Source organism: Parasteatoda tepidariorum, chromosome 9 (assembly GCF_043381705.1).
Source record: "Parasteatoda tepidariorum isolate YZ-2023 chromosome 9, CAS_Ptep_4.0, whole genome shotgun sequence".
NCBI classification, from domain to species: Eukaryota; Metazoa; Arthropoda; class Arachnida; order Araneae; family Theridiidae; genus Parasteatoda; species Parasteatoda tepidariorum.
The window spans coordinates 86,449,813-86,465,074 of NC_092212.1; the positions used below are offsets into that span (position 1 = coordinate 86,449,813).

The 15,262-nt window shown below is 29.6% G+C and overlaps 1 protein-coding gene across 2 annotated transcripts in view; it reads right to left on the reverse strand.

Moving 5' to 3' along the window:
• Positions 1 to 15,010, reverse strand: part of LOC107437122 (geranylgeranyl transferase type-1 subunit beta) — a 37,819-nt gene extending 22,809 nt beyond the window's left edge. Inside the window, exons 1-4 of one of the 2 annotated variants that reach the window (XM_043052273.2) lie at positions 14,898 to 15,010; positions 10,916 to 11,040; positions 4,471 to 4,532; positions 3,041 to 3,183 (exon numbers count right to left, since the gene is read on the reverse strand). In XM_043052273.2, coding sequence (XP_042908207.1) covers positions 3,041 to 3,183; positions 4,471 to 4,532; positions 10,916 to 11,033 — 323 coding nt within the window. In that variant the 5' untranslated portion in view covers positions 11,034 to 11,040; positions 14,898 to 15,010. Of the gene's footprint in view, positions 1 to 3,040; positions 3,184 to 4,470; positions 4,533 to 10,915; positions 11,041 to 14,143; positions 14,529 to 14,897 lie in introns of those variants that run through there. The other variant, XM_043052272.2, reaches the window with a different exon arrangement.
• Positions 15,011 to 15,262: the final 252 nt, after the last annotated feature.

A 15,262-nucleotide genomic window follows, 5' to 3' on the forward strand; every position in this document is an offset into this window, starting at 1 on the left:
ATATATATATATATATACATACATACAATATACATATATATATACATAAAATGTACACATATGTATATTAAAGGCAGAAAGAGAAATAGGTAAAAAATTAAGAACAGTAATAAGTTACATTAGCATAAATCGGGTGACCGAATTATCTGAACCTTACAAAATTACAATCAAAAATTCGAATTTGCAACTTTAACTTCATAGATTAATTTGTTTTAAAATTAAAACTAAATTTTAAAAAATAAATTATTTGCCTGTACATTATTCCTCTCTCATTTAACAGTAATTTTTTTTTTTGATTCTGCTTTACTGTTGTTTTTTTATTATTTAATTATTCTGTTCTCCTTGACATTTAAAACCAAGAATCTTCCCATTGGTCAGCAACAGGAACGTATATTTCCTCTATGGGAAGGGAGAGCACAATAAAATTATCTATTTTTTTAATTGTACATTTACTTACACACATATTGAGTGTAGTCTTCTAAAGGGCTGTGTCTCATAATCTACAGTGTTTTCACTACAGCGCGAGAATCTCGCATATTTTTTTCTTTTCTCACAATAAAAAATGATTAACGCGAGAAGTTCGAGCACTCTATTAATCAATTTCAAAATGCGCGAATTTTGGCAAAAATTTCGTCTTTTGCCATTTTGAATAAAATCTGTTTCACTTTTCTTCCTTGATTTTTCATTATTTTGAACATCGGTCCTTGTTATCTAGCTTCCCTACTTACCAGTATTGTTCAGAACCAGTGCGAACCTTAGAGGACTTGGAATTACTCCTCTAAGGTGCAAACAGCAGAACACCAACCCCCCAAACCACGGAATCCCTTTCAGAATACATTTCTCAGCAACCACGTGTTCACTGTAGGTAAGGTTTCTTTATGTAAGACGTTTACATTTTTTGTGCATGAATGTAAGATGGACAAATACCTTGTTAAGGCAACATCTTCTACTCTGTAACGGACAAACAGGGTATCTGCTACATTTTAGATTTTCAAATTCATGACTTAACGAAGTTACTATTTTCTTCAACAAAAACACAACTATAAATTTAAAAAAGCATTATAATAACATTCTTTGAAATGATAGGTATAACCAAAAATGTTATAATCTGCATCCTCAAATTTACAGATTTTAAAATTAAAAAACAGAGTAAAGAAAGAGTTGAAGCAATAAAATAGCTGGAGGAAAAAAAAAAGCAAATTATTCTTTTCTTTCTTTTGCAGAATTACATTCTAAAGATACTTTTCTTGTTCATCCGAAAGAAATACTCCTGATTTTTCTGTTCTTATTTCGGAATAAAAAAATTCGCCAATTACTGGCTTGCTTCAGCTAAAATTTTAAATTTATAAAATAAAAAAATAATAACAAAAATTCTGCAATCACAGAAGTTTAAAAGATAAATCGCTCTAGAAAGGATGCTTTTTCTTTCATTTTTTGAAAGAACACCATCATTTTTAAAAAACACGATAAAAACATTTTATATTTTAATCAAATATGACTGTGAGAGGGGATTTTGTTATAAATTCAGATATTCGGAACACCATGAAATTGGGGGGCGGGGGTAAATTCTATTTTAAAAATTAGATTTTTCGGCTGATCCATGACTTTTCATGATTTTTTTTTCAAAAATAGTTAAAATCATGACATTTCATGACAAATTTTGTTCAATACTGAAATCCATGACTTTCCATGGTGTGCGGATAGCGCGGACAAATGAAAATGAAACAAATGTCGGTAGAAACGGTCAAAACGAAACAAATACGGATATTTTTCAGCCAAATAAATTAAATAGCTGATTTAAAAGTAGATATAGAACACCTTGCATNTTTTAATCAAATATGACTGTGAGAGGGGATTTTGTTATAAATTCAGATATTCGGAACACCATGAAATTGGGGGGCGGGGGTAAATTCTATTTTAAAAATTAGATTTTTCGGCGACCTAAATCCATGACTTTTCATGATTTTTTTTTAAAAAAAAATAGTTAAAATCATGACATTTCATGACAAATTTAGTTCAATACTGAAATCCATGACTTTCCATGGTGTGCGGATAGCGTGGACAAATGAAAATGAAACAAATGGAACAGTCAAAACGAAACAAATACGGATATTTTTCAGACAAATAAATTAAATAGCTGATTAAAAAGTAGATATAGAACACCTTGCATATGTTGATGCAGCAAAAATATTCAGTTAGAAGATGTTTAAAATGTATTATAATTAAAGAAATAATTTTTTTCCAAGTCTATTCCTGTTTTTTGAATTTTTAGAAATCTCACTTAACTTTTTGAAATCTCACACTGTTTTTGAGAAAGGGTGAGAAATTCTCTCCCATTTTTTTTCTGTAATGAAAACACTGTTCTATAAAATGTGAGGGCCCCCTTTGCTGCCCCCTTTCGTAGTATCCTACCTCCACTCCAAGCTTTCATCTGCTGTGATCAGGGGTCCGTCCAGACATTTCGTGAAAGATCCTGCTTTTGTAAAATTGTGAAAAAACTATTCATAATTTGTGAATATAAAATAAGCGTTAAGTCACATTCTTTCAACCAGGGTCCTGCTTTTGTGAATTTGTGCAAATGGGGTCCCGCTATTGCAAAAATTGCTAAAAACATTTCCAAGAAGTTTTTAAATTGTAAATAGATACAAGATTAACATTATTTATTTACAAAAAAAACAAAATTATAATTTAATATCAATAAGAATGTGCACACGATGTTTGAAGAAGTAGAAATATTTTCTTAGAATACTACATTTGGAATTTAAACTTAGGGAAACTTAGTTTGTCTTGAACGGTCTTTCTTCCCCCCCTCCCCGAAAGAGTTTATTCTATTAACAAAACAATAATGAAGATAAACAAATTTGTGAAAGGTCCGATTAAAAAGATAAATTATACTGTGAAGGGTCAGATTAAAAGACAAATTATTTCGTGAAGGGTTTGATTAAAAGATAAACTGTTTTGTGAAGGGTCCGTTAACGGACCCAAATTTCTTCTAAACAGATCCCTGGTGATAAATCAACTTATAAATTAAAGAACTTACCTTCCATCTGAAAGTTGTAAATCATGCAAGCTGGACAAAATATCTTTCCTGCAAACTCTCGATAAATCATCTCCAAGTATTACTAATGTAGATAATGCTGTGTACGTCATTGCAAGGTTAGCTTTATCACAAAAGTCAGAATTCTGCAATATTATGATTACAATTAATTCTGCAATATTAGAATAATGCAAATTTCCCATAAACCATCTCCGAGAATCAGGGGTCTGTTGCGGGCGAAATTACTGCCGTTTAGTGGTACTTTCACAAATTCAATTTTAGGAAAAACGGTAGTTTCACAAAATACTTTCAACATGTTTTTGAAAAATATTTAAATTTTTTTGAAAATATTTTCTTATTTTACCATATTTTTATGTTGATTATTTAATATAATTTTTATATTTCACAAATCATGTCTAAATTTTCACAAAATAAGTACCTTTAAAAAAAACCTAGACACACCCTGCTAATGTAGATAATGCTGTGTATGTTATTGCAAGGATATGTTATTTACCTTTGGTGATTAGTGTTAAAATATTTATTGTGTAATGTTAATTATTTGTATAACACTTAGAAAATGAAAACCAATGAATAAATAAAAAAAATTCTAATCGATTGTAGAATTAATGATTTGTGAGTTAAAGGGACAAAAGTCACATTCCAGAAAAATCATTTTATTAAACAAACTTTTTTTTTCCTTCAGTTTTTTGCACATTGCTGGACCAATAACAAAAGTTTTTAGAAATATGAATAATTTTTAAAACTCTCTGTATTTCCAAAACTAATAATCATACAAAGAAATGCATCATTTTGTAGAAAACGTAGTTTATTTTGTATATTCAATAACTTTTGCTAGAGTTCAAAACCTTAGAAGTAATTTATTTTTCGTTTCTGCTCTTTTTTATGGTTAAACTATTCTAACCTTGCAGAAAAATGGTTGGAATTTTACTTTTGAACATTTTGCGCACAATAAACAAAATTGTGTTAGAAAAATAAAACAAAGTTGTAAAAAGAAATGGTAATTATTCACACATTAGTCAGAATAATTTTCATTCAGTTAACAATATTCAGGTGGGAGAAAAATTATTTTAGTATTTATTAAATTTATTCTACTTGAAAATAAATATTTCAACATTAACTATGAAAAGAATATTTTTTTTTACTTTGAGAATACCATCATTATCATATTTGAAAAAAAAATGTATACAAAGATTTATTTAGCAAACAAATTAAATACTAGTTTCATACATTAGGATACTGGTTTCATATATTCATTTTGTGGACATTTAAAAACCAGTTAAAGTTTCTATAGTAATAAGCTACAAACATGTGGGGGGAAAATTGAACATATGAAGATACAGTTGGTACAAATTGAAATTTATAATGCAGAGAAATAAAAAATTCTAGAATGTAAATTATGTAAGAGTACTCACAACATCATCTCCAGCTATGCAAGTAAATGAACCACGAAAACCAAAATCTATCTTTTCAGTTTCTGAAAATGAAGTTTATAATTATTATTCAAATTCAATCTATTCATTCTTAATACAGTCTATACACAAAAACTTTCTTGGAAACACTTCACTGATAAATATTTCACACCAAAAGGTTTTTAAAACAAGCGACCTTTCTTTAATACATTCTACTAATATAAAATATTCTGCATCAAGTACAAAAATTAATAAAATATTAGACAAGCTTTTTAATTCTGAATAAAAGAGCATCAAACAAAAAGTGATCTGCTTAGTCTTTATATTTTTTTCAAAAATACATTTTGTTAAAATTTTGAAATAGCTGCTATGTTTTATTGATTTATATCCTCTTGAGATTCAAAGAAAAGTTTTATTGTTTTGTTGTGATTTAACTTTATAGTCATTCCTAACCAACTTTACCTCGGACTCAAAGCAGTGGGCAAAAAAGAGCCTGAACAATATGATGATTTTGCCACAAGAGAAACCAACCAGTAATTAAAGCATTTTCATCGACTTGTGGTATAATCTTAACTAAACTGATGAGGAAAAAAAAACTTGCCTATCTTCACTACAGGGTGGCTACTAAATACTGTAACACTTAAAAAAATTAATTTCAATCGTTAGGTAAAATAAATTCTAACTCGCTATTTCGATAGGCACTTTCTTTAAAAGTAGACGATTTTTGCTCAAAGCAAAACATTTAGAATAATTCTAAAGATGAAATCAAAAATGTTTATGGATAAATAGCTTTTTAATTGCAGATTTTCTGCAAGTAGAATCTTTACGTAATTAAAATCTCTTGGGTTTAATAGAACATTTATATAGAGAGCTATGAATTTATTATTGGATTCTAATAGCTGTAAAGATCGACCCAGGTCTGGTTGTCCATGCCTAGTTCATACAAAAAAGTACACTGAAAGAATTGGTGAAAAAATGCGAAGAAATCCACAGCGCTCTGCTAATAAAATGGTTACAGAAGAGAGAGGAAGAATTAGGCAAGTTATATTAAACAAGTTTTCATCCTTATTGCAAAACAAAAGTTCAAGATTTGACAACTCCACAAAAGATAAAAAGGTTACAAAGACGTAAGAAATTGCTAAACCGGCAAGGTAACAGAAGTGTTGACAGAATAATCTTTTCTGATGAGAAAATATACTGCGCAGAACAAAGTTATATTGCCAAAAATAATTTTTAGCAATTATTTTATATTAATATATATATTATAATTTTAATAAATTCAGCAACCTTCTATGATAAACCCGAAAGTGTAAGAACTATGCATTGCATTCAGAATAAGAATTCCACAATGGTTTGAGTTGCAGTGTCAAATAACGGAAGATTTCCTCTGAAATTCATCGATAAAGGGGCAAAAATCAAAACAAAAAGGAAGTATTGGCAACACATTTATTGCCCCATGCTGCCAGATTGTATCCCAAAAAGGATTGGATATTTCAGCAAGATTCTGCAAAATCCCACTGAGTCAAAACAACAAAGGCTTGGTTCCACGTCAATTGTCCGAAATTCCATTAAGCAAGAAGATTGGCCCCCTTCTTCACCAGATATAAACCCTTTAGACAATTGTGCCTAGGGTATTCTAGAGTCTAAAGCTAATGCTAAGCAGCACAGAATTGTGGATTCCCTCAGAGCTTCTTTATTGCTTAAATGGGAGATATTACCTCTTAAAATGATTCATGTTGCCATCAGACAGCGGCGTAAGAAATTGTAATCGATAAAAATGGTGGTCGATTCGACTCAAATTTCCTTCAAGGTAAACTTCTATTTATAGTGTTCATCATATTTGTGTATTTATCATTTTCTATATAATATCTGTACAACAAAATTATTTGCTGTTTAACAGTATTTTGTAACCACCCTGTAGGAATAGTATAAAATAATGCAGAGAATAGAATTAAATAACCCTCTTAAGAAGAATTTGTAAAGGCAAATACTTAATTGGCAAAGTATGAAAACTCCAAAAAAATTATGATTAAAGAGCAGTACTTGCAGACGCTTAAAAAATGCTAACAACATGTTTGAATGTAGCAACACTTTACATTAATCAACATGTTTTATGCTAACCCTACCAGATTGTATACCATGTGTAGTGTGTGTCTACCACTACAGAAGTACAATTCCAATTCCCTTGCAAATAAGACATATTAACTCTATTCAATGCCGAGGTACCTTTTCATAGATAAAGGTTGTCGACAACTACTCTCCCCACATTGGTGACCTTCAGACGTGATGTGAGCATGCCTAACTTGACAGAAACTCCCACTTTGATCTGAACACGCCTACTTCGAGGGATGGTCCACATCGAACAGTTGACATGCTACTTGTGACATTATCGACCGCCTCGCCCTGTTGCTACTCAGTCTCGATTACAAACAACATACAATGTATTCAGTCGACTGCTAAAAGCAACACAGGAGCGACCACTAGCTTAAAACAGCTCTCACGATCAGCACTCAAAAGTATGGTGATCTTAATACAGCTCTCCCGGCTTCTCACAAAACCGCAATGAATCAACTAGTGGTATCCGTTCATCAAATTCTATCACAAATATAATTCTGGTAGGGGAGTACTGTAGTGTGTTTACCACTACAAAAATACAATTCCAATTCCCCAGTATATAAGACATGTTAACTCGATTCTGTGGTGGGGTACCTTCTCATAGATGAAGGTAGACATTGTTGACCACTACTCTCCGCACACCATGCTTATCAATACTATACCAACATAGTTTTCCTTAATTTTGAGAGGAAAAATATTGATTCACAATAATATTGATTTACAAATATTTCAGAAGAAGCTCAGTGATATGTTAAGTAATTGATTATTAATGGTAAGTAATTAGTTATAACCCAGGTAGTAGAATTTATGGAATCAATCTGCAACACAATCAATATAAATTATGAGTTTTCTTCGAATGAGTCAGACAAAGACAATTATTGTAAACATCAGGATCAATCTAACATATATGTTAAGCAAAATCTGCAAAGAAAAGCTAAAAATTATGCTCAAAAAGTTTATCTTGTTAGAAATTTATGATAATCTATTTTGAACTTCATTCAATAATACTTTCAGAGTAACAGGAATGAATTCATTTGCAGTGCCTAAAGTACCGACAAAATAACTGCTTGGTTATAGGCTGTATAGGGATTGTATAAGACTTCTAAGTCTTTAAGATAATTAAGTTTTTTTTTAATGTCAAGGGATTTTTTTTTGAAGTTTTAGATTTTAAAAGTTTTAAAACATTTCATAAATTCTTTGAACATATTAAAGACGTAATCTCAACATGCTTTTCATCTTAGATGACAAATTATGCGCATAAAATTTATTTATCGGCAGCACCTGCTATAGCGTTGCAGTGTTTCTGCCACAAGTCCAATATATATAATCACCAAAATAGAGAATACAGTGTTGTATACAAAGTGTAAAATTAATTAGAAAAGTATAGGAATTAATTAAACATTTCTCATATTACTTAAGCATTCTCCAGAGCTCATTCTAGGCAGGGTAAACAGGGCGCAGCACCCTGCTGCCCTTTTAGTCAAAAGAATCCACCCTGTTGCCCCTGAAGTAAATTAATGCCCTGATGTAATATACTCCATACACTTTCTTTCCTCAACCCTTCTTTATTTTTCCACCAAACTCTACAATGGATTTCTTAAACCTTTCAACGCTTTTAATTTAGTTTGTCGTTATTGTCATTACATAGATTTATATGGGAAAGGAAAAATAGCCATCACACCCCCTTATTGCACTTATCTTTGAAAGTTTGCAGTTACTTCCACTATCATTAAATCATAATTATTAATCATTTTAATTATTAAATCATAACTACAGACACTTAAAATATATGCATGCATTTTAAATAAATTACTAAGATAATTAGCTCATTAACTCGATATATATATTAATAAAAATTAGTAATTAATATGATTGCTTTGCTACTTTTAGTAAAATTAAAAAAAAAAAATTCTTTTACAAATTGACGTTTTTTAATAGAACGTGTAAGGCCATAGAAAGAAATTATTGACTTTTTGGAATAATAATGCCCATTTTTTAAACTTTTGCTCCCTTCCCTTTTTTCTGCCTAGAATGAGCTCTGCATTCTCAAATGACAAGCATGTTATAAACACACACTAAAACATCAGACATATTAAATACAATCTTATAAGTATTACATAAGTTTATTTAACACAAAATTACATTTTATAAGTGACAAATAATGCAGATTTATACCGAATCATAACTTTCAGGTGACAGCTTTGTTACAAGTATACAGCCTGTTAGTAGTGTACTGAACAAACATATCCTGGGCACTTAATCTTAAAAAACATCAGTGTAGGTTAAATTACAAATATTAATAAAGCAAAAATACTGCAGATATATTTAAAATAATTTCTCACAGGCAACATTTCTGTTACAGCTTGGGGTAACAAAATAAGAAAATCTCCCCTGAAAGCTATAATTTTAAATCTTCAAAAGACATCACATAATCATTTCACTATGAATTAATCCAAACTTCATCACTATTTGTTTAATTCTCATTATACACCAATAATTTATGCAGAGAATTAGGATGACCGGATTCTCCATAATTTCAGCCAAAACAATTTTTTTTCTTTAGAAAACTTAATTTGCAACTTAAAATTTTGCTCCCTAAATTACTCAAATCAATACAACAAAAAATACCAAATATCAAGAAGTTTAAATCCAAATGCATTTATAAATTGCAATAAAACCACTCACGAAAACATTGAGCCCACCACATGAAAACAAAATATTAACGTCACAGAAAATTTATCCCAAGAACAAAATGCAGCAAAAAATATTACGTACTTAACTCCTTCCCGTTTGTGCAATAACAAATCTGTCATTACATCATCACAACTTCAATTACATCATCATCCACTTCAATGATCGCCACCTGCGACTTATATTTATAATTTCTCTAAGCCTACTTTCAAACTGAAACAAGATTATCAACAACTATTGGCCAACTAGGCAATAAAAAAATATTTTAAAAACAAGTACAGTTATTGTGGCGAGAGTAGTTACCGGGAATGTCGACAATGTCAATCTTCTTCTATGAAAAGGTACACCAACATAGAATCAAGTTAAGATGTCTCATATACTAGTGAATAGGAATTACATTTTTGTAGTGGTAGATACACTACAGTTATTTCTTTCAAAGAAGAATTAGTTTAAAAGATTTGAGCAATTGATTCAAATTCTTAAGATTTTATGATCAAACACATTTCAAATGGGCCTAACTTAGTAATGAGAAAACCAAGCATAGTTTGCAAGGCAAAACATATAAGACTGGTCTTTGAGAGCTTCAGCAAACAGGAGCTCACAAGTTTCACATAAAACTGTCAAGAAATAAAAATATTTATAATTGAAAAATTAAAAATATAATTAAATAATATAATTAAAAACTATAGTTATTAAAAATACTTGTCTAAAATATAATTAATTCTGCCTATCCTGATTTCATACACTGTTGATATTTACTCTACATTGCCAGAAACAGATATATAATGTTTTTTTTTTTCTCATTAAACCTTCTTTATTCTTAATGTTTCAAAAATAAACTAATATAAAAAAAAATTTAAAGCATGAAACAAATAAAAAATTATATATATTACAGGGTGCGTAGCTAGATTTTTCAACAAAAAATAAGCACTTTTTAACCCCTTCCTTCTCGCTCCCTTGAAAATGACGAGGTGAGATTTCGCCCGCTATTTCTCGCTCCCGTGATATTGACGGGCAGCGCCAATAAGAATAAAACTAATTCATTTCTTTTGAATGGAAAACATTTTACTTCTCATTTTACACACCTAATGGCAGTGCCAGGACATTTTTAAGGTAATTGTAGATAGATAGTTTATTTTAAACTAGTTGCAGCACTAATCAAATTTGTAATACAAATACAAAAAATAGGCACTTTTATGACCGTTTTCTTGAAAATTAACCGATTGTTAAGGGGTTGAGCACTCAAACAATATTTTTAATCACTTAAAAAAAAAAAATATCAGAATTAGGCCATCTGCAGTAAAATTTTTTTTTTCTACTTTTAAAGTTCTTAATTTATAAACTAAAAATCAATAAAATGCAAAAACATTTTAAAAAAACTCTACATAATCGTGATCAAATAACAAGTTTTGGATAAATATGGCAGAGAAACTCATGCTTTTTTTTTGTAATTTATGGTCATAATCAACATGCCACAGAAAAAATCTCCTTTTAAAATATAGAAAATGAAGTTTTATTTCACAAACCCCAAATGAAAAAAGCAGCTTTAAGGGCTTCTAAAATATGTAAATCGAAACTAAGCACCTTTAAGCAATTTTTAAAAACGCTACGCACCCTGTATTACTAAATATTTCAAATTTACCATTCCCAGTTGGTACAACTTGTAAAGCATATATCCATTCAATTAATTTTTCTCTTTCACTTTCTATTTGATCTAAAGCATCTAAAAGATCGAGAGTAGATATTGCAAAAAAAGCCATCACCAATCTAAAAAGAAAATAAATTTAATTTCACTTCAACCATAAGAAGGGTTAAGCTGGTTTAAACCCAAAGGTTTTTTTTATATTAAAAACAAGCACAGTTTTAAGAGTAAAAATCTTTTAAATTACTTAAATTTCTAATATTTACAAAACTATTCTTAGTTTAATATAACCAAATGAAAAATATTAAATTTTTTCATTTTTTTTTCTTTCATCTTGAGTTTAATTTCTAATGTCTGTTACTTTAAATGAATACACATATGATATGTAATTTTTAAAATTTTATGCGTTGTTGCTTTTCTACTAAAATATAATTATAAAATAATTAACGTAAGTAAATTTGATGATGATCAAGCCATGATGTCTCTGAAAATTCTGGTACTAGGTATTATCCCGTCGACCTAAACATTCTTAACACATTAAATTTATCAAATAATAATAACAAAAAAATGTAATTGTAAAACTATGTGATAAAAAGAATCAAAAAAGTAAAAACCTCTATGTTGTTTTTTAGAATTACACATTGAATTATTCTTGAATCTAACCATATATATTATTATAAATAATTTCAGCGGGCAAAAATCCTCGATAGCTTTAAAAACGCAAACAATTGCCAAGTACTCTCGTCCGTGCTAGACAAATCATAAATTTGAATAACTTTGCAGCGGAGTAAAAACAGTATATTACAATTCTGCTAAAGATGTTGAGTAGTCAAGGGTCATAAAGTAAATAAGATAAAATTTGCAGTTATCAATGCAGAAGCTACATTATGGCGATAATATCGAGTTTGCCGAAAATGGTTGAATGGTTAATCCCAAAGTACGACAATGGTTGATAGGTTAACACCAAAGTACAAAAATGGTCAAAGGGATAATTTCAAAGTGTGAAAAGGGTCAACAGGTTAATCCAAAAGTACGAAAAGGGTCGAAGGTATAATCCCAAAGTACCAAAATTCTTTAATACTGATCATCTTCATTTCCATGATCAGATGGGTTTTACAAAATTATTTAAAAAATGCAATTACAGAACAAGTTAAGGTCAAATGCTTCCTTATTTTATAATCTTCTTAATTATGATTGTAGGAACAGGGTATCTGCGACATTTTAGATTTTCAAATTCACGACTCATTCCTAGAATTTTTCATGACTTAACGAAGTTACTATTTCTCCGACAAAAACATAACAAGAAATTTAAAAAAGCATTATAATAACATAAATTGAAATGATAGGTATAACCAAAACAGTTCTACTCTGCATCTTCAGGGGTCTGTCCAGGCCAAATTTACTACCGTTTAGCGGTACCTTCACAAATTCAAACATGGAGAAACGGTAGTTTCACAAAATACTTTTTCATAAAAATATTTTTTTGTATCTCATAAGAAACGATAATACCATATTCTCGTGTTGATTTTTTATTATAATTTTCACAAATTATGCCTAAATTTTCACAAAATAGTTACCTCTCAGAAAAACCTAGACAGACCCCTGATCTTTATATTTATTGATTTTAAATTTAAAAAACAGAGTAAAGATAAAGTTGAAGCAATAAAATAGCTGAAAAAATAATAGCTGAGCAATTTTTTTTTTTTCTCCACAGAATTATATTCTAAAGATACTTTTCTTGTTCATCAGAAAGGAAAGAAATACTCCTGATTTTTCTGTTCTCATTTCTGAATAAAAAAAATTTGCCAATGACTGGCTTGCTTCAGCTAGAATTTTAAACTGATAAAATAAAATAAAATAAAAAATAATAATAATTCGGAAATCACAGAAGTTTAAAAGATACTTCGCTTTAGAAATGATGTTTTTTCTTTTTTTTTGTTGAAAGAACACCAAATTTTTTAAAGAACATGATAAAAACAATTTACATTTTAATAAAATATGACTGTGAGTGGGGATTTTATTACGAATTTAGATATTCGGAGCACCATGAAATGGGGAGGGGGTATTTTTAAATTCCATTTTAAAAATTAGATTTTTCAGCGACCTAAATCCATGACTTTCCATGATTTTTTTAAAGTGTTTTTCTGAAGTTTATTTTTAGATTTTTTTCACTTTTTTTTTGCCTAACAGCAGAAGCAAATTACTATTGTATGTATGCAGTTTTTTTTCATTAGTATTAACATTTTCAAAACGCAATGCTTATATGAATGAAGATAATTCAAAAATATTGGAAAAGTTTTAAAATTAAATTATCTTATAATAATTTGTTCAATGCTGCCTTATATATGGATAAGCTAAAGGCCTCATTGCGTTAAGAAAAATGATTTAAAAAAAAAAAGCATTCTATTCTTCATTGATCATTAGTACTAAAACTCAGGGATGCAGAAAAATTATTAAAATCTAATATTTCCGCAGTTTTGTTTACAGTTGAAATTTCTTTCAAAATAATAGTGTATTACAAATTAAATTTTGTAGAAATTATAGAAGCTTCTCTCAAAATAAATCATTATTAGAAATTAAAGTTCGTATATTGGAAATATTTTTTAATAATAATTTTTTTCTCAAAATTAATTGTAAAAATTTTGAATGTGGGAGATTTCTGTACCGTGATCATATACTCGCCAAGTTTTGGCATCTTCCGGGTATGGGACTCCAGAAACTAAAAAAAATTCACAGAAATGAACCAACTAGAAAGGTATAACTAGTAACCGGATCCAAGCACTAGCACTTCAGTTTTTTTTAAATTGCAAGTTTAATATCTATTTGGCATGTAGGCGGTTATAGTTGGCGTGACAGATCACGATACAGAAATATCACCTGTGAATGACTTAGCTTATGTGTTAAAAATAATTTAACTCAAAATATACTAACGACGTGCACTAAACGATTGCCCCTGAAATTCAGGGATCATTTTGGCACAGGTACTGATAAGGATATCTTCTCTAATCTCTTAAATTGGCTCATCCCATTTCAGAGGAAACACACAAAGAAGTAAATAAAAAACATCTATGCTTTATAAATTTATCCGTAAGCAACTTGGAAATAAAAACTGCTAATAATTAAGTAAAATGAGCACATGCTAACTGAAAAATGTAGTAAGGCAAGTTTTTCAAACAATTAACAAAACTTAAAGTTAATAAAATAAGAGACACTGCATGAGACATTTACCTGGTAGAATCTAAAAACTTATATCTTATTGGTAAGACTCCAAGAACACGGAGACTAAACTTGATATGCTTTTCTCTTAAAAATTCTGTTTCAGAAACTTTTTCCAATAATTGCAACCTTTTCATTAAAGTGGTTGTATTATGTAAACAGTCCTCAGATGCGTTAATATCTACCATTTTCTAAGCGATATTACTTTTGGAAATTCTTCAAAATAATCGTAATTTAATTAACAATAGGTAAAAAAATATCAAAAATCGTTTATTTACAATAGTTAATGTAATTAATAATCAATATTTAAGGTTTTGATTTGATGTTAATGTCGTTGATGTTTACGTATTCGACTATCCATTTTTACCTCACTAATGTGTCAGTTTTTTTTCCTGGAATGAGAAACAATTATAAATTTCAGCTTTATTTACACCGTACAAAATCGCTTATGTGATTGTATCTGCGTAAAGAGAAATGGGTCTTATTAATGAAATTCAGAAGAAAAAAAAAATTACAGAGGAAAATTACAGAATAAATTTTTTAATTGAAAATCTTGTTATTTTAAGATCATGGACAGGGGAATATGTTTTTAAATCACCATATATTTCTCAAAACTATTTTATCTGAATCTAAAAGCCTTGCGATCCCTTTAGCAGAGGATCAAATTTGCGATGGCATGTCTTCGGATCAATCTCAGGGATGTTTCCTAGGCCATCGACAATAGCCCTTTGTGCAGCTTTAGTGCGACATAAATAAACATACTAACCCGAATCTAACTAAGTTGCCTTATCAGCCACCTCCTCCCACATCTTGAGCCGGGATTCGTTTCCCCACACTAAAGGCTGGTTGTTTGGTCAGACTGCAGTTGATGACCTGATCACTAAAAGTACCTTTTTATTCAATTCGATAGTTGTGATTCGAAAAGAAGACGATCACGGATGCCCACACATGTGACTTACCATGTCAGCTTCAGCTTATCTTTTATAAGCAAAAAGCACGTTAAAGTTGAGCTAAGCTTTTCCACATATCTTAAAATGTTAATAAACGTAAGGTTAATTAAATACAACTTCTTATCACACAGCGAAATTAGTGAAATATAACACTTTCTTGTCTACATCTTTTAGTTAAATT